The 22883-nt window shown below is 41.1% G+C and overlaps 1 protein-coding gene across 1 annotated transcript in view; it reads left to right on the plus strand.

Annotated features, from left to right (window-relative positions):
- Positions 1-5234: 5234 nt before the first annotated feature.
- IL13RA1 (interleukin 13 receptor subunit alpha 1) overlaps positions 5235-22883 on the plus strand; it is a 58376-nt gene continuing 40727 nt past the window's right edge. Inside the window, exons 1-3 of the mRNA XM_080910360.1 lie at positions 5235-5360; positions 18355-18494; positions 22027-22165. Of these exons, the coding sequence (XP_080766486.1) occupies positions 5279-5360; positions 18355-18494; positions 22027-22165 (361 nt within the window). The 5' untranslated portion in view covers positions 5235-5278. The remainder of the gene's footprint in view (positions 5361-18354; positions 18495-22026; positions 22166-22883) is intronic.

Here is a 22883-nt window from a genome sequence, read left to right on the forward strand (position 1 = left end):
CAGTGTTAGGAACTTAGGAGCAGGGCTGGCAATGAGGTTGGATAAAAGTCTGGAGAATCAATCTGTCTCTATGAGGCAAACCTGTAGGCAAAGAAATCAAGGGCTTGTGTGTCATCTTGCCAAAAAAAAAAAAAAAAAAAAAGGAGTGTCACTTAGTTTAGTAAGCTTACTTAGGATGAGTAAAATGGTCCGATTTGTACTTTGAGAAGCTCTGGGTTGAATTTCAAGACCAGCTCATAAGTACAGGAAATAGGACCATGGTGTGTCTGGACAGGATCAGATCTGAGACACATTTTCTAATGTAGTAAGTGGCTTCATGGCTAGACAGTATGATTGAGGAGCTGGGTGTGATGTAAGAAAGGAGGCTATCAAGACCAGGTGATATTAGCATTCATTTCTAATGCAGGCAGGCACAGGATAATGGGATCATGAAAGTCGGGTTTATCAGACAAGAAATAGTGTTTTAGTCTTAAATTTATCAATTTTGCCATTAATGTGGCAAGCCAAATCTTGGTTGTGGGGTTGTCCTGTGCATTGGAAGATGATCAGCTGCATCCTTGGCCATTATCTATTTATTACATGTTAAGAATGTTCTCTCCCCAACTACTGACAGGCAGAATAACCAGAAATACCCCAACTTTGAAAAATGTCATCTGGGAGGCTGCGTCTCCCTGCTTAGAAGCCATTGCTCTAGAGTCATTAGAGGGAAATTCCCTGTGACTTCCCCTCTTTTCTTGCACTCCACAATGTCAGAGTATCTGTTTGGATCTTCCTTAATAGAAGGTAGAGGACAGACACATTATTGAATATTTTTCTAAGATATCAGCATGTTTAGTTAAGCCCATAATGCACCCTGTTATCTGGGTCCTTTTGGAATTTATGAGGCTCTTTCCACTGCCTAGAGGAGACCTGATCTTGTCTTTGATACTTCCCAGCTTCTCAACAGAAGGAAACCTTGGTGAGAAAGTAAAATGAAGACATCTAGGCATGGAGGCTCATGTCTGTTATGCCAGCACTCTGGACTCTCTCTTGGAACTATCTCTGGGAACAAGGACTACTAATGGTTTGAGGCCAACCCACACAGTAACTAGTGACTTCCAGGCCAGTCTGGGTTACAGTGCAAGACTCAGTCTAGAAAATGTATCCTCTCCTTTACAGTAAAACAAGACCAAATAAGCTAACTGAACTGGGGGTGGGACAAGTGTTCCCAATATTGGGGAAGCTGAAATGGGAGAATCGTATCTTAGAGCCTAGTTTGGGCTCTGTAGTAAGACAATGTCCAAAAGGAGGAGGTGGGGCAGGAGGAAAAATAAAAAGAAACAAACAGTCCTCAACCCCCCCCCCCACGCTACACACCAGAGTTGATGAGGTTCATAGGTCAGTTCAGCCACCCCTGGGGCCAAAGTGCAAAACAGGGAGATGGTAGTCTCAGGCCCAAGTCATATGGGCTGGAAGGATCAAAAGGAACTCAGTGTTGCGTCATCATGAGTTTGATTATTCAAGGCCAAAGGGAGAGTTTCTTGTTTACTGCAGTTCCTGGAAAGTTTTCCATTTGTTTTTATTCTTCTTGCACACCAGGGGGTGACCTAACTTCAATGTAACAGGTCCTTAGAATAAAAGCACACAGAATCTATAAAGAAGAATTTGATTTTGAAGAAGAAATAGCATCCCTAACCCTCTCTGGCTTCGTGACTCCAATTGAAAACCAAACCAAAACAAAAAAGGTTGTTGGAGCTGGTTAGAGTCAGAAAGAAAGGGAAGTGGTCTTTAGAGATTCACTCTCAGACAGTAAACCAGGATCAGCTGGGTGAGAGGAAAGCTATTCCATTCCCTCCCCTGTGACATTCTTTTGTCTTTTGTCTTTTTTTTTTTTTTTTTTTTTTTTTTTTTGCCACAGTGTTCAAATTACCAGAGTCATTTCTGAAGGTTAATGATAAGTCTTCGGTGGAACCTCTTGTAATCATTTCTTACCGTTACTGGGAAAGTTTTAAAGCGCTCATTCAAAGTAGGCCAGTTGGTGCCCATGAAGGCACTCAGCCAGTTCCCCAGGGCTCTTTTTTTCCAACTGGAGACTCCTTAAAAGGCAAATGGCATAATCATTTTGGAAATGTTACCATAAACTTATTGTATAATGTTTATAACACATGTCAACAAGTGTGTATGTTTGAGGTGGTGAGGAAAAGGGAGCCTTGGGCCAAAGACAACCTACTTAAAGAGGGATTTGAAAAGAGCAATACTAGCTACCAGTTCCATCGGATTTGATGGTGCTGTTTTCATAACCATCATCTCCTTCGCTAATGCACGTATAATGGCTTCATGCTGAATTTTAGCAGCCAGAACCAGTGTCTCAAGACTCTACAAACAAAACCTCTTCCTAGAAATCTTTCTTGCCCCTACCCTCTCATAAGGCACACTTCTTTCACTCCACGGTTCCATGCACGTGTTTTGGTGATAGCCTGGGAAACTGTTTGCCTCTCTTTCTAGTCAAGTTCTTTTTCTTTTATTGCATATTTTATGGATTTACATTTCAAATATTATCCCTTTTCCCTGATTCCCCCTCTGAAATCCTCCTCTCCCATCCCCTCTCCCCTGTTTTTATGAGGATGCTTCCCTTCCCACCCACCCACTCACCACACTGACATTCCCCTACACTGGGGCATTGAGCCTTCACAGGACCAAGGTCTCTCATCCCATTGATTCCTGACAATGCTATTTTCTGCTACATATGTGGCTGGAGCCCTGGGTCCCTCCCTGTGTACTCTTTGGTTGGTGGTTTAGTCCCTGGGAGCTCTGGGAGGGAGGATCTGGTTGGTTGGCTGATATTGTTGTTCTTATGGGGTTGCAAACCCCTTCAGCTCCTTCAGTCCTTCCCCTAACTCCTCCATTGGAGTCCCTGTGCTCAGTCCAGTGGTTGACTGCGAGCATCTGCCTCTGTATCGGTCAGGCTCTTGCAGAGCCTCTCAGTTCAGTTCTACTTAAGACAAAAAAATCTTTGCTTGGTGCTGAGGACAGAACTCGGAGTGCTGTGCGTGCTAAGCACGCATTGAACCACAGAACTAGACACCTCCAGCCAAACGTTTGCCTTTAATGATTGTCTTCCATAGCTCGTGGACTTCACAAATATTTACTGAACTCAAGAGCCTTCATTCCAGAGTGGAGTCTTTGTTTAGCTAGACCAAACATTCTGATGGCCTCTGGGTGAGGTTGAGACTAGATATATATTCAGCCGTTTTTTATGGATAACTTTTTATAACTACTTTCAGGTAACTCTATTGACTTAATGTGACTAAAATGGATCTTAGTGGGTGTCACTATCCACCTAGACAAGCTCTTTACCAGGAAGAGTGGCAAAAAAAAAAAAGTGTTTTTTTACCCTATTCATGTTCTAATGCATAACACTTGTGAGTATATTGCCTTACATAGTAAAAATAATGACTTTGAAGATTTGATTAAATAAAGCTTAAACAATAGATTTGTGTGTGTGTACATATGTATGTATGTATTATGTATGTACATGTGCGAGTGCGCAGAGGGGGCAGAGATCAATTATTAGGTGTCTTTCCCAATTGCTCTCCTTTTTTTGGGACAGACTATCTCATTGAACCTAGAGGTTACCAATTTAGCTAGACTGACCAATTAGCACATCCAAAACTCCAAGGGCTATTCCTGTCTCTACTTCCCCAGGGCTGGAATTACAGGTTCACTCTTCAGTGCCTGGCTTTTAATGTTGCTGTTGAACTCAGGTCCTTGTGTTTGTGTGGCAAACACTTTATCAATGAACCCATCTCCCTAGCCCCCAAATCAAGCCTTTTAAAATTTGTGCACTATGTATTGTGATTTTTATAAGAAGAAACTGGAGATAAGTTAGCCAGAGTCAGAGAAAGAGGTGCATTTGACCATGAAACTGAGGGTTGAGTGTTACAGCAACAAACCAAGGAATTTGGGCAGTGTCTCATAGCTGGAAAAGTCAAAGAAGTCAAAGAAACAGTTTATGTTCTAGAATCTCCAAGAGAAAAAGTAGCTCTCCCTATAATTGGGTCTCACCTAGTGAGACTTCTGATATTCAGAAATGTATTTATAACAGAGCTTTTAAGTTCAAAATCATCCAAATTGTGGCGACTTTCACAGCAGCAGTACAAAACTCAAAAGCTTCTGATTTCCTCCCCTTTCCTAAGCTCAGAAGTGATCATTAGTACCCAGTATCATGGGTCCATTGTGTAGCCTTTCAACACGTTCTGTATCTTCTCATTACATATTCTTCACATTTTTTCCATTATGTTCATGTAGGTGTGTGTGCACGTGCACACACATGCCATGGTGCCCATGCAGAGTTCATAGGACAACTTGCAGGATTCAGTTTTCTTCTTCCTCCATCTCTACTCACTAAGCTTTACAATCTCTCAATCTCCCTGTTCCCCCTTCCCCTCTCACTCCAAGCCCCTCTCTCCTGGAATTGGTCACAATCCTACTTCAGTCCCAGAATTGTTAAACACGTGTTTAATCCAGGCCACTGTGCTCAGGTATGAAACACCACACTTGTCTACAGTATGTACCTTGAAACCTAAATCTATAGTAAGTTGATTGTGTGTTTTAACAATTTAAGTGCACAGGATAGTGACACAATCCTTTGTTTTGGGCAATGTCACTTTAAAAATTCAAGTCAATTATTACCAGCTTTCAAATATACCATTGTCCAATCCACAAAGCAGAGTGTCACTAAAGTCCCCTATTTATACTTCAAGTCCACCCAGAGAAATAAAGAAGGTTGGTATTACTAATCTAGGAGTCAGAACTTTGGAAACAAGGGCTCAGAGACCTAGAAGCCAGCTTTCCAGATTCCCAGGCCAAGGTTCTTTTCCTACATGACCCTGCCCTAGTATGTAGTAGGGTGCAGCCTTTGGCACCTGGGTCAACCAAACATCCAGCTCGAAGTAGGAGTGGAGAGGCCAGTGGTTGGAGCCCTGCCACAAAGCTCCAGGGGAAGTCGCCTTGGGTCTTCCACGGGACTCCCAGGTAGCTGTGACAGGTGGTGGCCAGGAGGCAGGCAGGTGTCGCTCAGTGGGAGTCCCAGAGCCGCCGGCCCCGCCCAGTCCCTTCCGCTGCCTGCGCCCAGGCGCCCCCGCGCGCTCGGGTTACCTGCGGCCGTGGGCGGGGCGGCCCTTCCCGTCTGTGCCGGCTCTGGCCTCCAGCGCGCGGCGGCCGGGAAGTGGGAGCTAGAACAGAGGAGGCGGAGACTGCCGCGGCTCCAGCCGGGCCGGGCTCCGAGGCGAGGGGCTGCATGGCGCGGCCGGCGCGGCTGGGCGAGCTGTTGGTGCTGCTACTGTGTGCCACCGCCATGGGCCAGGTTGCCCTGGCTTCAGGTGAGTGTGGTCCGAGGCTGGTGACAGCCACCAGGGGGTTGGTGGGAGTGTGGGACGGACGAGGCTCGGCAGGGACGTGGGCCCGCAGGACGCCAGGAGTTCGATCTTCGTGGCCAGGGTGCGCGCTGAGGTGGTCGTCCCTTCGATGCCCTGTGCCTGTGCTAAGTCGCTAGCCTTAGCTTTTCGTGCTGGGTCTCCCCGATCCTGTTGGATTTGAGAGATCTGGGTGCAGGGGATTTCCCAGGCGCTGTGACGGGGGAACCGGACTCGGCGACTGGCCATCTCACTTCCCTTGAGCACTAGGGAAGAGCCAAGGAGGCTGGCGTCTAGAGGAAGGGGACTGAGGGGAAACAGATTTTTGCCAAAATGACCCCTACAAGAGGCTTTGTCTCTAAAGGGATGGGGAACATTGGGATGGCACAGGGAACTTCCCGAGGGCTCCTTGCTCAGTTTGGAAGTGTGACTTTTAGCTGTTGAAGTTAAAGGGAGCCTCTAAAGATGGATCTTAGTCCTAGTATCAAAATGACACAGGGTCAAGGCTTCCTCTGGCAATCAGAAATCCGCTGAGAATGCCTGACCAGCATCCGGACAGACCTCTTCCAACTTTAATAAACAGAATTTCGTGGAAGATAATCTTAATTAATGGAAAAGTCGTACATTGTTTGGGAAGTTACACCAATGCCCTGGAGCTTGTGAACAACTTTTAACTAAATGAACTTGGCAGAGTTGCTGTGAAAATCGAAGGTGAATGATTTCCTCATAGACTAGGCCTGGCAAGCGTGGCAATCAGGGCCTTTTAAAGTAGGTCTTATTATCACACACACACACACTTACTAACGAATGTTTACCAAGTGTGCTGTGTTTTGAAACAAAAGCTGAGATGTTAATTAGGAAATCCCCATGTTCTGTCAACAAAAAACAAAATATATGTAGTATCTATGACAGGCAGTGTTTCTAGGGGCTGAGGATTTAATAGAAAAAAAAAGGATGACGTCCTGGAATCACGAAGTTAGTTATATTCTTGGCAGAGGGTGTATATGTTCCTGTGTGTTAAGTAAGATATGGTATGTCACATACCACTAAAATACTATGGAGAGAAACAAGACAGAGTAGGGAATTACAGTTGTAATGTCAGCTGAGTGACATTTGAGGGATGCTTAAGTCCATTGGTCAATAATTGCCCTTGTTTCCTGGGTTCCTGGAGAGGGTACCTAGAGCTTCATGCAAGCTAGCTAAGTGCTCAAGGGCTGAGTCACACTGATAATTATTCAAGTGTTTGCCTTGTTTGTTTTACTCTGAGCCAAGCTATGAAGGTTGAGTTAGAACTTTAGAATATACAGAATAATTTTTGCTTAGGAAGTATGTCCAGTTCAGTTGAAGATACCAGGTTTCCATAGGTATAGGAAAACTGCAGTCCACAGACTTACCTAAGGTCACGAATCTCATTAATGTCCTAATTTTCACAGTGTCATTCTAACACATTCCCTCCTGCAGGCTCCTTCCCACACACACCTGAAACAACAAAGGGCCATCCAAATAAGACTGTCAAACCCCAACTTATTTTTGCCACTATCATTTGTCGCTACCTTAGACTACAAAAACTCTTTACCCTGTTAGAAACATTGCATTCATGCTATGGTGTAAAACACATTTGCTATCTCTAATTACTCAGAGGTATACGTTTTTATGGCTCTGACTTTGACTGGATATGAGACTCAGGGTTAGTCATCATCTCTCTCCCTATGTGACAACCTTCTCGTGGGTGAAGACATTGGGCTCTATGGGTTTTAATCAAATGTTTTAATTGTAATTTCTGTGTCTGGGTGTTGAGGGCTCCTTACGAACATTTTAAGTGTCTCTCTAGTTTTGATCCTGCTGAGTATTTAAAAATGATTAGGTTACTAGTTTGGCTCGGTAGCTAAACTGTGGCATTGCTTAATAACCAGAATGCCCATGTCTCCTGTCTCTCCAGCAGTTTTCTAAGTGCTATCTATACTTCTTTTTTTATTTAAAGTTGTGTTTTCACAAGTCTCTGTCAGATGCAGTAATGTATACTCTTAGCAGAAGGTGCGTGTTTTTTTTTTTTGTGTGTTTAGTAAAATATAGTATGTCTGAATACACAATCCAATAAAATACTATGGAGAGCAACAAGGTACCGTGGGGGGTTACAGTTTAGTTAGTGCTTTAGTTTAGTCTGTTTAGCTCAATAGCCCATGTTGAGGCATGGTTTAATAACGCCTAGCCTTGAACTCTTGACATGCAGAAAAGCTAGGTAGGTGCCTACCAGTGTACTAGTATAAGGACTAGGTGGGATCCATGAAAATATATGCACACTAGTCATATATTAGAGACTGGCTTCACAATGGCTGGACCATGTACTCCAAATAATAGGCATTCAGAAGAGAGGAAACTGAAGACGCTGGAAATTTCACAGAGCAAAACAAATTTGAGATAGACCATTAGGAGAGATAGAGTTTGGATAGAGAAAATGATTTCCAATGTGTGTGTGTGTATGTGTGTGAGTATGGGTGTGTGTGGGTGTGGGTGTGTGTGTGTGGGTGGGTGGGTGTGTGTGTGGTGGGGGTTAAGTAGGAGAAAAGATGAGGCAGTGGCTAGTCAAGAACCTAGAAGGAATAGTAAAGTCAGTCTGTGCAAAAGAGCTTTTCTTTATTTGCTCTTAAACATCCTGATCAGGGACTAGTGTAAAGAAAAGCAAGCAAGGAGTCTTGCCTGGGCAAAGGGAACCATTGAAGTGTGAGGGTTAGTGAAATGGAATATGGCTGGAACATTCAGGTCTTTATTAGAAAGATGCACAATATGTATATACCTCTTATGTAGGATCATTGCTTACTGGTATCTTACCATATTGTTGGGTATTTAGGGGAGCACATTAGTGTGATTGTGGATGATTATGAAAGATGTAGCAAAAGGAAAAAAAAGGAGCAGGAGTTGATGACTGCATGTGAAGAAAAAAAGGCAGATGACTCACGTATGACTCTTAAGATTTCCTTCATTTTTCCCGAAATCTACATGTCTCTGCCAACTCCTGAGACTGAACAAGAGAAAGCAAAAGTAATTGGCTAAACCAAGCACCTCATAGTGAAATGATTACTGATGGTGTTAACTCCTAATTCACATAGAATGTGGGAATGGGTGATATACGGACACACTAAAGGCTGAGCTAGGCCTACTTGGGTCTGATCTTCATCACTCCTCTGTCCAGAATCAGTGATCATCTCCCAGTAAATGGTGGAAAGTTGATGTCAAAGGAAGACGGAAGCAGAATGTGTGATGTCTCAGAACCCAGAAAACATATGTGACTGGTCATTTTGTCTCTGAAGAAAGCAGCTAGTTAGTTCTATAAAACTTTCTCTGTGTGGGAACTGTTGTAACATTTAACCTATTTTTTTTTTTTTTTTGAGACAAGGTCTTATTACATAGCCCCCATTGGCTTGGTGTTTGTTACTTAGCCCAGCTTGGCTCTAAACTCTTGGCAATCTTCCTCCCCAGCCTCTGGAGTTCTGAGATTGCAGGTGTGAGACAGTTCCTACCTTAACTTGTTTAATATTTATAATCACCCTTTTCGATAGGTTATGGTGCCCATCCCCCTTGCTTTTTGGATTGGGGAGCGGGGAGGTTAACTAACTTACCACAGAGTAGCTTCAAAGCTGGGATATGAACTGGGTTCCACGGTTAATGTTCTTAATCACTGTAGTGTAGTAAGATAAGTCACCCCAGACCCCTAGAGACTATTCAGATATAGTCACCATTTATTTATGTATATGTCTTAAATTTTTATTTGTGTATTACAAAATCACATGCATTTGTATGTGCTTACAATTTGGAGATTATATTTTCTGTTTTAGAGAGTTGCCCTTTGCTATGTTTGGGGTTGAACCCAGGACCTCAGGAACCCTAGGCATTCTGAAAACAGGCTTTGTGTTAGGTTGGACCTAACTGCATGCAGGTTCTCTGAATATACTTCAGCCTTGACGCTGAGGGCGTTAGGTTGTTGAATTCATTCCCCTTTCCCTTTTATAAGAATGATGCTCTCTCAGCAGTGTCTTCTTTCAAAGCTGGGCATTGTATGTAGGCCCTCACATATTCAAGGAAAGCCTCTGTCACCACACTCCCAACCTATTTAATTTTTTCTAATTGAGACAAAGTGTTCTACTAAGTTGCCTAGGCTGGCCGGAAATTTGCCTTGTAACGCAGCCTCACTTCTACTAACAGTCAGTTTTCCTGCCTCAGTCTCCTGAGTAGACAAGACTGTAGACATGTGCAACCATGCCCAAACTTGAATGTTTTTATTATGAAGAGGCATTTCTTTGGGTGGTGATGCCTGCTGAGTATTGAACCCAGTGCCTCTTCCCTGTTCCAACCCTAGCTCCAGTTGCCGAGTTTTGTCAGTTTTTGTTTTTTCTGCATCAGTTGAGATAATGCCATCTTGTTTTCTCCTTTAATTGTGGTTATGTGATATATTGTATTGATCAATTTTCATATGTTGAGTCATCCTTCCAGGAATAAATCCCACTGGCTCATAGTGTACAGTCCTTTTGGTATGTTACTGAAATCACCATACCGACATTTTATTGAAGATTTACAGATGTGATTATAATGATTTGTAGTTCTCCTTTCTTCTACTAGTCTATTTGTGTTTAGGATCAGATAATGCAGGCCTTAAAGAACAAATAAGGAAGTATTATTTATTCTTAATGCCTTTGCAAAATGTTTGGAAATGTATAGTATATAAAGATTTACACTGCCTTAAAGGATCCCTCAGTTTTTATTACTTTGCCACTTATTACGTTATTTATCTCTATTCTTTTCTTTGTAAGTTCCTTTATTTTCCTAACCAGATCTGCCCTGTCCTTTGTATAGTTCTTTAAATTATAAAGTTAGGTTGTGTTTGTAGATTTCCAATCCCATTTTCCATAAAATTTAGGGAGTTTTCAGTTATTACTTTTTTTTTGTCTGAGTTGGATTTTAAGGCAGGGTCTCATGTAGCTCAGACTGCTTTGAAACTTGTTAGGTAACATAGACGAGGATAAGCTTGAACTGATCTACCTGCTTCTACTTCCGAGGTGCTGGGATGATAGGTTTGCACCAGGCCTGGCAGCCTCCGTCTCTCTCCTTCCTTCCCACCCCCTTTCTCCTCCTTTCCCATCCCCTTCTTTATTCAGGCTTAGGAGGCCGGTCCTCAGGCACTGTTCATTTCTTCCTGTGGGTTTCTTTCTGTAGCTTGTGAAGTAGGCCTGACTGAGTAGTGAGCCCGAGGGGCCTGCCTGTCTCCACTTCCTCAGTGCCAGGATTATAATCAAGCCTGCCTTGCCATCTGGACAATTTCCCCCTTGCCCTTCAGTATTTCTTACAATTCTCTTTCTTTTTTCTGTCTTCTTTAACCCCTCTCCCATTACATATGTAGATGTAGTGATGGTGTCCCATAGGTTTCTGGGGGTCTGTTTTTTCTTCTTTATTCTTAAAAAAACAAACAAACAAAAAAACAACACCTATGGTAAACAGCAAGTCCTGTTAGTGTTGCCTTCAGGAACATGGGCAACCTACCAACAGCCATAGTTTAAAAAAAATGGCTGTTCTTCCACTAGCACCCACCAATTGCCAAGGGGTGGAGCCCCATGAGCCAGTCCACTACCCCTGTTGGAAATATTTACTGACTTGATATTGTATAGGTAACTTCTGTGTGCAGCTCTAGGAACATACCTGACTTGGCTGTAAGGGAATGAAGCAAAAAGACAGACATACAGACACGTGGGCAGAAAGCTAGGAATTGGTGGTCTGGGCTTTCTAGTGGAGAAGCCACAACATGTCAGAAAGCTCACTGTATTGATTAGATAGAATTAATTGAATAGGAAGGTGAAATTACTGTACACAGTTGAAGAAGGAGGTAGAATTATTGCATGCAGATTAAACAAAGAGAAGGAGGTGGGGTGATTAGATAGAGATAAACAAAGAGGCTAGGTTTAAGGTATGAAACTGAATCAAGGAGACAAGTTTAGCCAATCTCAGTAGGAGCTGTCTCTGTACGGACTAGATTTACAGTGCTAGGTATGAATTCTTTTCCATGGAGCAGTCCTCAAATCCTGTCAGAGAAGAGTTGGTTACTCCAATAGTAGTCATGTTATTATTACACCCATGGGACCATCTTTCCTGACAGGTTGGTATTGTACTATACCCAGTGTGGTGCTGGATAAGTCAGTTGGGTAAATTTTCTCTTCCAGCAGCCTACATAACCCATTTCAGCTCTTCGAAATCTGGCTATCATCAGTTCCAGGTTGATTTCTCTGGGTGCTGCAACCAAAGTATGGTGTGTCTTAACATCTATCTACAGTGGATAATGAAAAGAAGTGGTGATATTTTTGTTATTTGCTGGTTAGGGGCTCTGAGGCTTCCTTGACCAATAACTTACAGGGAGTTAGCCCATAATTGGCACTGAAATTTTCAATTAATAACCCATGTCTTCTAGTGTGTGTGTGTGTGTGTGTGTGTGTGTTGGGGGGGTACATCTGTACAAATTCCTTTTAAAATGTTTTATTTACTTTGGAAGAAAAGCATTCTACCCAGCAGGTGTGGGAGGTCAACTTAAAGGACAACTTAAGAGTCAGTATTCTCTGTCTAGCATGTGGGTTCTCGGGCTTGAACTTAGGTTGTTAAGCTTAACAGCAAGTAACCTTAACCATGAGCCATCATGACAGGTCTCTATATGAATTAGCTTACAAAGTAGTGGGTTTTATAGTGTTTTTCTCATACATACAGAGTTTTTGTTATTTCTTTTCTCTTATATCTCTGCTTAAGCCTTTAACTCCCGTTTGTTATTTTACTGCCCAACTTACTTTTATAACACACACACACACACACACACTCACACACACGTGTGTGTGTGTGTGTGTATATATATATATATATATATATATATATATATATATATATATATATATATATATATATAATCCCCTCCCACCTTAAGAGTTCTTCTCTTCTGTATCATATGTCCTTTCTGGATTCCTATCCTCTGTAGACCCTCCAAATCAAACACATACATCTACAAGTTCAAAGTTAAGATCCATATTTTTCTGTTATTCACTCAGTAATTTTCATTGTGTTATATTCAAGTTTGCTGATTATTTTATTTCTTTGATCCAATCTATTTTTAAATTCCTCATTTTGTTTTTTATTTTATTTCATTATTATTTGGGGGTGCACATGGGATCTCACTCACGTAGCTCTGACTGCCCACTTTATAACCCAGGCTGACCTCAGATTCCTGGTGATTCTTCTGCCTCTGTCTGGGTTACAGGAAAGAGCCACTATGCCTGGCTCAGTTATTTTTTTTTTTTTACATTTTCAGAATTTAGTTTTAGTTTCTTTTTAGGTTGTTGCTATTTCTGTTTTACTTACCTTCCTTTAGTTCTTTAAGCATCTTTAAGACATAAAAAAATGTTGTTCAGTGATAGAGCATTTGCTTAGTATATACAAGGCCCTGGATTTCATCCTCAGCACTACCAAGAGAGAGAGAAAATGAATACCTATACTTTACTATTCCCTTTTATAAATTGTGATCGGATTTTATTGAAAATAGAGTATTTAAATAAAGGAATATAGAAATTTTGGAAAGCAGATTATTCACTGGCTCCCAACTTTTTATTAATTCCTTGAGAATTTTGTACAATGAATTTTAATCATATTCACCCCAACTCCTTCAATATCCATACACCTAGCCATCTTCCCTACTCATCTGACTTTGTGTCTTTTTTTTAATCCATCAAGTTCAATTTCTGCTGCTCATACATTCATGGATGTGTGTGTGGCCTTCCACTAGAGTATGAGCAACCCACCAGGGGCAACACTCTTAAAGAAAACTAACTTCTCTCTCTCTGCCAGAAACTATCAGTTGCCAATGGCTCCTCAGCCAGGGGTGGGATTTCATGTCCGCCTCCAATCTCCAGGCTTGGATTTGGTCCAGCTTGCATGGGGCATGTGCATGCTATCCTAACCACTGTGACTTTGTATGTGAAGCTATCCTCTTATGTCCTGAGGACAATCTTTTCTTGTATTCACTTGGGGATATTTTTGCTTGATTATCTGTGTCTGTTTATTTTCATTATTAAGACTGTCTCTGACTTGAAGCTCTCTTAGTTCTTTTGGAAGCTTTGTCCTTAATCTTCCTCATGTATGCAGTTAATTTTAAATGCCTTAATTCTTTATTGGCTAGCTTTTAAAAAGAAAAACGGGGAAAATGAGGAAAAGAAAGGGGGTGCCAGTAATGTGAATTTCTTGAAAGTCACTTATGCCAGAAGATGATGGACTTGGAATGATAGTCAATGGGGCAACTTTGCCATGGCCTTTGTCTCTGCCTCTCTTATCAGAAGAGTAACCAGTGATCAAGATACAGATCTCTTATATAGTTGGAGGGCAGGGTTCTCTTTGCCTACTTTGACAAGCTTCAAGTCAGCTGTTCTAGAAGCACACACACCTTTGCTTGCCCAGGGTCAACTTTCCATAGCCACTGTTATGTGGAAAGCTAAAACTGATCAAATCTTGATTGAAAATAACTACATTATTCCTAGTTCATTGATTTATCTGGAGTTTGCAAAATTTCAATTACCTTTAGGGTCTCTAAATGCAAAAAGATTATTTTCCTTTTCTTCTTTCTTACTTCCTTCTCTCATACCCTCCCTTCTTTCTTTCTGAGAAAGATTAATTCTGTAATCTAGGCTTGACATTGAAAATCCCTGTATCTCAGCTTTTCAAGTGCTGAGATTACATGCATGAGACACCTTGCCTAGTTAGGATATGTCTTCATATTGCCTGGAATCTGCCGCCCAGTATGCATGGGGTCACCATCATGGTGGTGGTGGTGGTGGTGGTGATGATGATGATGGTTTGGGAGTGCTTGTGTGTGTGTGTGTGTGTGCCTCTCTCTCTCTCTCTCTCTCTCTCTCTCTCTCTCTCTCTCTCTCTCTCTCTCTCTCTCTCTCTCTCCCTGTGTGTGTGTGTGTGTGTGTGTGTGTGTGTGTTGCAAGTGAATGTATGTGCATTTTAGACAGGACCTAGCTCTTAACCCAGACTGGCCTGGAATTCACAATGTAGTTCAGAATGGCCTCAAAATGGATGCAATTTCGTTGTCTTAGCTTTCTGAGTGCTGAGATTATAGCTCACCAGATTCAGTACAATTGCTATCTATGTAGGGCGGCATATTACAGATGTTTACTATACTGTAATAAGTATACCCTGCATCCATGTACAGTTTTTAAAATGTGGGTAGTAGAAAGTCTTAACTTTTAAGAAGCATCCACTCAGGGAAAAGAAAAGGAAAGGAAAGGAAAGGAAAGGAAAGGAAAGGAAAGGAAAGGAAAGGAAAGGAAAGGAAAGGAAAGGAAAGGCTCAACAGCCCTCGCCCCAACCAGTGAGATACTAGTAAATACTATTTGCAAAGAGATGGAAAAATGTAATCTTATTTGGGAGATTAGAACTAGGGCAGACTTTTGATAGATTTCAAATATATCAGAGGCTGAGGTAGAAGGTTTGCTGTTAGTTTTAGGTCTACATTGTGAATTCAAGGCAGAATAAGCAGAAGTAAGACATTATCTCCAAAAATAAAAACCCAAAACACACACAAATAAAAACCCAGCAAAACAGAGGTAGGGTTTACCCTAATACTTAGAATCTAATAGAAATAACGACAAATAATAGTTCAATTGCTTTTATTATCAGGTCTTTAATATTTGTGGGGGGGGGACTAACTGGATAGACAGAGTATCAGAAACTGCTAAAGCAGATGTTTTAGTAAGGGACTTTTGTTTGATTTTTTGTTTCTTTTGGGGGGTTTTATTTGTTTTTGGTTTTGTTTTATTTCAGTTTTTGTTTTTTTTTTTTTTTTCTTGTTTTGTTTTTGCTGTGAAGAGACACCATGACCAAGGCAACTCTTGTGAAGATAAACATTTAACTGGAGCTATCTAAGGTTTCAGAGGTTTTAGGCCATGGTCATCATGGTGGGAAGCATGGCCACTTCCAACAGACATGGTTCTGAAGGAGCTGAGAGTTCTACAACTTGATCTGAAGGCAGCCAGGAGGAGACTGTCTTGTGCACTGGGCAGAGCCTGAGCATAAGAGGAGACCTCAAAACCCACCCCAACAATGAGATACTTCCTCCAATACAGTCACACCTACTCAAACACCTACTAATAGTGCCACTCCCCAGGGGTCAAGCAGTCAAACACAGGAGTCTATGGGGACCAAATCTATTCAAACCACCACACCAGGTATCTGTGAGTTTTGCGAAAACTTGTATTATTTTGCAAAAATACTTTCTGGAAACTCTGAGGAAGTGCTCAATTATATTGTGGTCTCTAAAATCCTAATTGATAGACCTCACCACACAGCTTATACTGACCTCAAACTCAACAGTGATCCTTCTGCTTCAGTATTCAGAGTGGTGAAATTATGTCTGTGGGCCACCATAACAAGCTCCTAGCTCAGTTTAAGACACTGGGGTAGGAATTTCCTGCTTCAAAGACCTTGGCATGCCCAGGACTGTACCCTCCCCCAAATTGGCCTTGGGAAAAATCTTAGCAGTCATAGTATCAGGGGAGTAAGGGAATATCAAGATTCAAGTGCTTTAAAGGCTTGCTGCCCAAACACTATAACTATAGTTCTTAGTTCATTATGTTAATAACATTAGCTATTATCATTTTCAGTGCTGGAGTAGAACTCAGGGCTTGGCAAATTATAGGCAAATATTTTGCCCCTGAGCTATGCTCTTAGCTCCTAGAGGGTCGCTTTTTGCTTTAGTTTGTTACTTTTGTTGTTGGCCTTGGTTTTGGTTTTGACCTGGAGGGTCTTCATTTGCATTGTAGGGTGATGTGCAAGATCCTCCTGCCTCCATCTTCCAAGTGCTAGGATTGTTTGCAGGCAGGCCTCCCATGTCTGGGTAGATTTGTAAATGCCTTTAATACACGAATTTTCCAATGTTTACAGAAGCATTTCAAAGAGAGGCAGAGAACTCCTCTACAGTCCCATCCAGTTTCTGCCACAGGACTGCTGTTAGAAGTTCTCAGAAAAGTATGAGATACATTTTTTGGTTCCTCTACTTTCCCTCTCCAGCTGCTTAGTGTCAGATCCCAGGGGAGTCAGGGGTGCTAAGTCTCCATCTAAGTACTTCTTTGGAAAAGCTATATTAACAAGAAAACAAAAAACAAAGGGGGGAAAAAAAAACAAGGACCAGGACATGTTAGTCTGAGCACAACTAAAGGTTTGCAAAGTCAGAAAACTGGTGAGCAAACTGTTTGTATCAAGTGTGAGGAGCCCCAATATTCTGGAGGAATAATCTTGGGAATGCTAATTCTTAAAGAGTCCATAGTCCCAAGGTGGGTGGGCCCCTGTGAGTTCAAAACCAGCCTGGTCCACATAGTCATAGCAAGTTCTAGGCCACCCAAGGCTGCATAGTGAGACTCTATCACCAAAACTATTAATACATAAATTAGAATCCATAGGCTCCTCTTTCATGGACTTTGTATCTGTTGGTCAAATGCCTGTAGATTTAAAACAAAGGGAAAAAAATTCAAAAATCATTTGGTACATTTGTACTGAACATGTTATTATTCCTCCAAACAATACAGTATAAACATTGATCTATGTACTATTAAAGTATGTAGAAGGATGTACATGAACTATATGCAAATATTTGCAAACATTTGCAAATTTTGTTTTCCAAATAGGATTATGTAATAGACCTCACATGGATACTAAGGAAAGAATGTTTTTTTATATTAGTTATATTTAATTATATTTAACTAAGCATATGACCTTAGAGATGGAGATATAGCTTAGTGACAGAGACACTTCCTATGCTCAAGGTTCTAAGTTCTATTCATAGAACCACAAGGAAAAGGAAAGAAAGAAAAGAAATGTGCCATAGTGGTGCGTATATACCTGTAACTAAGCCAATTCAGAGGTGGAGGTAGAAGGTCAGGAGTATAACTTAGTGACTTTGGAACCAGTCTGAGCTACATGAGAAACTATCTGAAAAAAAAAATGGTGACCATAAGCTACATTATTGCAGTCCCAGCTGTCACTGATCATGTGGTATGGAGGTAAAACAACTGGCTTCCTTATGCTTCCATTACTTTTGCTGTTGCAATTTAAAAATATAATGTATTTTAAAAATTTATTTATTTAAAAATAAAAATGTAATATATATATATATGTTACATATATATTGTATTATAAATATAATAATATAAATATAATATGATTATAATTAAAATATCATATATATATGTATATATATTTGCTTGCACATGCATGCCACTTCATGTGTGTAGGAGTCAGAAAACACCTTTCAAGGGTCTGTTCTCTCCTTCTACCTTGTAGACCCTGGGGACTGAACTGAGGTTCCCAGGTTTGTGGGCTGGTGACTTTACCCAATGAGTTACCTTGACAACCTGATTTTCCCTCTTTTCTTCCCTTCCCAAAGGGATACCCATCTTTTGCCCCTATTTCTTTGTTCTTTTTCTTTTCTTTCTCTTTTTTATTATTAATCTTTTTATTTGTTTACATTTCAAATGATATTCCCGTTCCCATTTTCCCCTCCACAAGTTCCTAATCACCACCCCCTACTTCTTTAAGACAGTTCAGGCTGGCCTTGACTTTACTAAGCAGCTCTGGCTGACCTTAAACTCAGGACAATCCTATTGCCTCCGGCTCCCAAGTGCTGGGATTACAGATGTGAACGACCACACCCAAATAGTCATCGCATATTTTAGAATGAAGCCAACAGTAGTCCCTATTACAGAAGGTGTCTATAGAGATTTTTGTCATTAATATGTGGAAACTGTAACACTACCTGTCTCAGCAAATGTTGGATATCAACTTAGCATGTTGGTCTTGGCCTCTAGGATGTGGGAGAATGGATTAAATAAACCATTAAAAATTCTGGCTGGCACTGATAAATGTTTGTCTTGTTTGATTTGAACAGAAGTTCCGCCACCCGTGAGGAATTTGAGTGTCTCTGTCGAAAATCTATGCACAATAATATGGACATGGAGTCCTCCTGAGGGAGCCAGTCCAAATTGCAGTCTCAGATATTTTAGTCACTTTGATGACCAACAGGATAAGGTAAGTTTGCTACAATACATGCCATGGCTCACGTAAAGTGACCAACCACTGTGGATCAAAGCCAAGAATGAGTCAAATTTTAATCTTCAGAGTGGGAATTTTATTTTAGGCTGTTGTCAAATTTCATCTGGGGAGAACTATAGAAACAGCTCTCACCAAAAAAAATTGAAAATAGTTGTTAATTAATTGATGATTGAATATAATTAATGGTTCTGATAGAAAATACTAAATAGCTGTATGTATTTGGCACCCATATATAACCAGTTCTCTTCTTGGTGAGTTTGTTCTTATATTCTTGCCTGTAGCTCTGTGTTCAGGTATTAGTGTGACACTCAATTTCAGAGCATTTTTTACATTTAACATCTCATGAATCATGTATACAGGTGGATATACAAGGACTGTGAGATCTAAAAGTAAATGCCATGGGAAAATGGAAAGATGAGGTGTTAGTGGTGGGTTTGCATTTCCTGCTGCCTGGGCAAAAAAGGTAAACTGTGCCTGTTAGACGTAATCAGCTCATTTAAATGGTTGCTGACAGGATTGGATGACTAGGTTCTTTTTGATACATCTGTTCAGTTATTTTGGTGAGTGTATATCTTCTTTCATTTTATGTAGTAAGAGATGTGGTTTGGGGAATCCAGGAGGTAGTATTTTCTAGACTTCCTGGAATTTATTGCCCTGAGGCTGCAAATGAGTGGCAAAAGCAATGTTCTCTTCCTGTCCTCTGGATGAAACCTCAGTATCATCTTTAAGGTTGTAATTAACCCCTAGGCCTATGAAAACAGGGTTAGCTTAGGCAGAAGTCTGGTGCTCCCAAGTTGCTAAATAAGATCAAGTCTAAAGTTTGCAGTTTTCACAGAGAGGCTTATCAAGATACTAGAGATCTGTCCAGAAGTTTTGAAAAGCAAAAGATTGATGTCACTAGTTATCCTCCATGATTGTTTTATCCCTGTCCATTAGTTCCCCAATCTGGCGAGCCAAGGCAGCTCTGGCAATGCATTTTAGGTTTTCTTTCATCACTAAGAGATAGGGAAGTCCCACTGGGATAATGAATCAAAGGCCCTTCAGTCCAAGCATGCATGGAGGCATAAGCCAAGGCTGGCTCCCCTTCCTGCTGGGAGAGAATGAGAGTCAGGAAAAGGTGTGATGGAGCCAACTGGGCGTTCCTCTTTGGGGAGGCAGAGAAATTCAGGAATACAGCCTTAGGCTTGGATACATTTTACTAGAAGGCTAGATTCCCAGAGAGGTAAAGAATACTGTCATTATAGCAGCTCCTGTTGGAACAATGCACCAAAGCTGAAAGTTACACATACCTCATCGGGATCTGTTGGGAGGAATTTTGTTTCTTGTCTGATACACAGAGGTACATTAGATTTGGTGATCATTAATATTCAAGCTTCCAATTTTATTCATACCAATTTAATATTACATACTTCAAAGTTGGAGACTGTCTTTTTGAGACAGGCTCTCTTGTGTCTCAGGCTGGTGTCTGTCTCATTATGTAGCTGAGGCTAGCCTGGAGCTCCTGATTCTTCAGCTTCTACATCACAAATAATGAGATAACTGGCATGCACCATCATGGGAAGAGACTTTTTAAATTACCATCTTTAAATATTTGCTTTATTATGCATATATCTAGAAGAGTCACATTTATGTCAGAAGTAATTGTTAATTTAAAAAATGACAGTATGAAAAACTCTGGAGCAAGATCCTCCCCACCTCACCCCCATGATCCTAATTTTGATCTCTTTAAAAAAGTTTTTTTTTAAATAAAAAAAGGTTATTTTAAATAAGAAACACCAAACACTGTGATAGTAGGGATTGAAGCAAGGCATCACACTTTTGAGATAAGTACTGCACCACTGAGTTATACTCGTAGCCCTAATGTATGAGGTTTACCAGCACATATTTTCATGGTGTCCTTAGAGAATGAATGTATGTCCTAGATGAGAACTAGGAAGGATCATTTAGCAACCTGTAATGCAAAAAGTAGGGATGTTGATGAGACTTAACACTGGAAGCCTTTCTGCCCCCATATCACTCTCTTGGGAGGGTTGGTCTTGAGTTCCATGGGCTTGGTCTGAGACCTCTCATCCTCTGCACACATTGGTTTCTAAAGGGGCAATCAAAAGAGGAGGCATCCCAGGAAGACTTCTGTCCATGCTGTTCTTTTACATCATGGTAGGGAGAGGCCTATATGGGAAGCCAAGTGATAAGTAGGTTCTTGGCAAAGAATCAAGAATTCCTTGTGAAAATGCCTTTGGCTATGAATAGAAAGCTGGAGGTCCCCGTGAGGATAAGCATCATTTTGCTGGGTTCTCCAAGTCCCTGTTAAGTCACCACCTCTTTTCTCCAAGCCAGGATTTTACTTAAAAAGATCTATTTCTCTGTCATCCCACCCCACTTTTCCAGGACACTATCTGAATTGTGCCAAAGTACTATTCCCTTTCTATATGCATATGATGGCTCCAGTATATTCATGATGGGTTTGCTGGTGACTTCCTGAGAGCATCTTTGTTTCCTGGTTTCAAAGGCAACTCAGGTTTCCCTCATTCCCAGCCAGCAGCAGGCATGTAAAATATCACCTGCTGCTTGAGGTGGTAGATAAAGCGAGACGTGACCATTCCCTCCCTCTTCATGGCCAACAGGAAATTATGAAAGGAAATACTATGGGAAACTTGAGTCAGAAACTTTTACAAAACAGGAAGTGCTGTCTTTGGAACTCTGATTAAAAGCGGCTTCTTTCTTAATTATTCCTCTCACCTCTGGAAATGTCAGTTTCCTAGAGAGTCCTGTAATAACTTCGTTCTGAGTCAAAACAAGCAGATTTGTGATTTAGGCTTAGATTTCTGGTGTCTGCTCTGAAATGTCTGGAACCTCTGTAGTTCCACAAAGCGTCCTTATCTGTGTTCCAGATGAAATGTGGAAGTGTATATTTAGCAACCCTTGAAACTTACTCAGACACCACAAAAACGTGCTAAATAAAGTGTCCCTTTGGACCCTCTTTTCCGGAGATCTCCATGATGACTGGAGTGTTGATGTGACATATTTTAACCTTGATCTTGATGGACTTTGCTTCCTTCCAGTTTCCTTATAGATAGTTTATGTTAGTGTTAAGTGAATGTTATAATAGTTTTACTTTCAGATGTGGGAATTTGTCTTTATCTTCACTTGAGCTGGTACTATTAGTGCCTGATCCAGGCTAATCATTTATTAGTAGGCCAATTATTTTTTTCTAGGATAAGGGTGGGCTAACCTGTTCTTTACAGGATGTCAGGTATCATTCCTCACCTCTATTAAATGTCAGTGGTGTCTTGCTTCTCTGCTTCGAAGTTATGACAACGAAAACCAGGACTGTGACACTACTGAACGTCCAAAGTCGTGGCAGAAGAGTGGAACATCACTGACATATACCATTTAAGAGCTGATCATTATTTTCTTAAACATTTGGGTCTGCTAAGACTGTTATTTAGGTGTCTTTTTTTGTGTTTTCTATAGAAGTTACTTTTTTCTTTTTACTTTCTACTCTCAGAAAATTGCTCCTGAAACTTGTCGTAAAGAGGAATTACCCCTAAATGAGAAAATCTGTCTGCAAGTGGGGTCCCAGTGTAGTGCCAATGAAAGTAAGAAGCCTGGTCCTTTGGTGAAAAAGTGCATCTCGCCCCCCGAAGGTAACAGATAAAAATTTTTTCCCTTGGTAGTACCAGAGCATACCCAGTTTCTCATTGTCCTCACAGTCACTGGTGATGAGTTCATTTCTTTCTCAAAGTTTTGCTGAGTCAAATACGTGTCAGGACCTGTCCTAGATACTGACAAGTTTGGGGATGTTGCCACTTCAAGTTGCTCACAGAGAGTTTGAATAGTAATGATATCTACATAGTTAAAATGCTGTCTTTTATTATTTGAAAAATGAACACACATACTTCCCTCCCTTCCTCTCTCCCTCCCTTCCTCTCTCCCTCCCTTCCTCTCTCCCTCCCTGCCTCCCTAAAATGTGCCTTAACCACTTATCTGCACTAAGTAAAGCATACATTATTGCCCTGATTTGTTTCATGATAGAGAGAAGATGAATTGACTTGCTCTAGGTCTTCAAGCCCGGTGCTTTTAGGGAACCTATGGTACTGTACTGTCTGATTCATGACATATGGAAATTAGTTTGGTACTGAGAATAATCATGCTGACCACGCCTGAGTACATGACTACTCAAAGGAAAAGTTCTTGGGTGGTGAGGATCATTGTCCACTAGTACTCCCTCACTGACAGTCCTTCTGCCTCTTATACACAGAGAGGAGCAAGGGTACCAGACACCAGGTACCAAAGTCTAAATCCAAGCTTTGTTGAGCGACTAATTGTGTGACCTTGATTTGTTTATTGCTTCCCCCATCCCCG

Source organism: Micromys minutus (genome assembly GCF_963924665.1).
Source record: "Micromys minutus genome assembly, chromosome: X".
Taxonomy (NCBI): domain Eukaryota; kingdom Metazoa; phylum Chordata; class Mammalia; order Rodentia; family Muridae; genus Micromys; species Micromys minutus.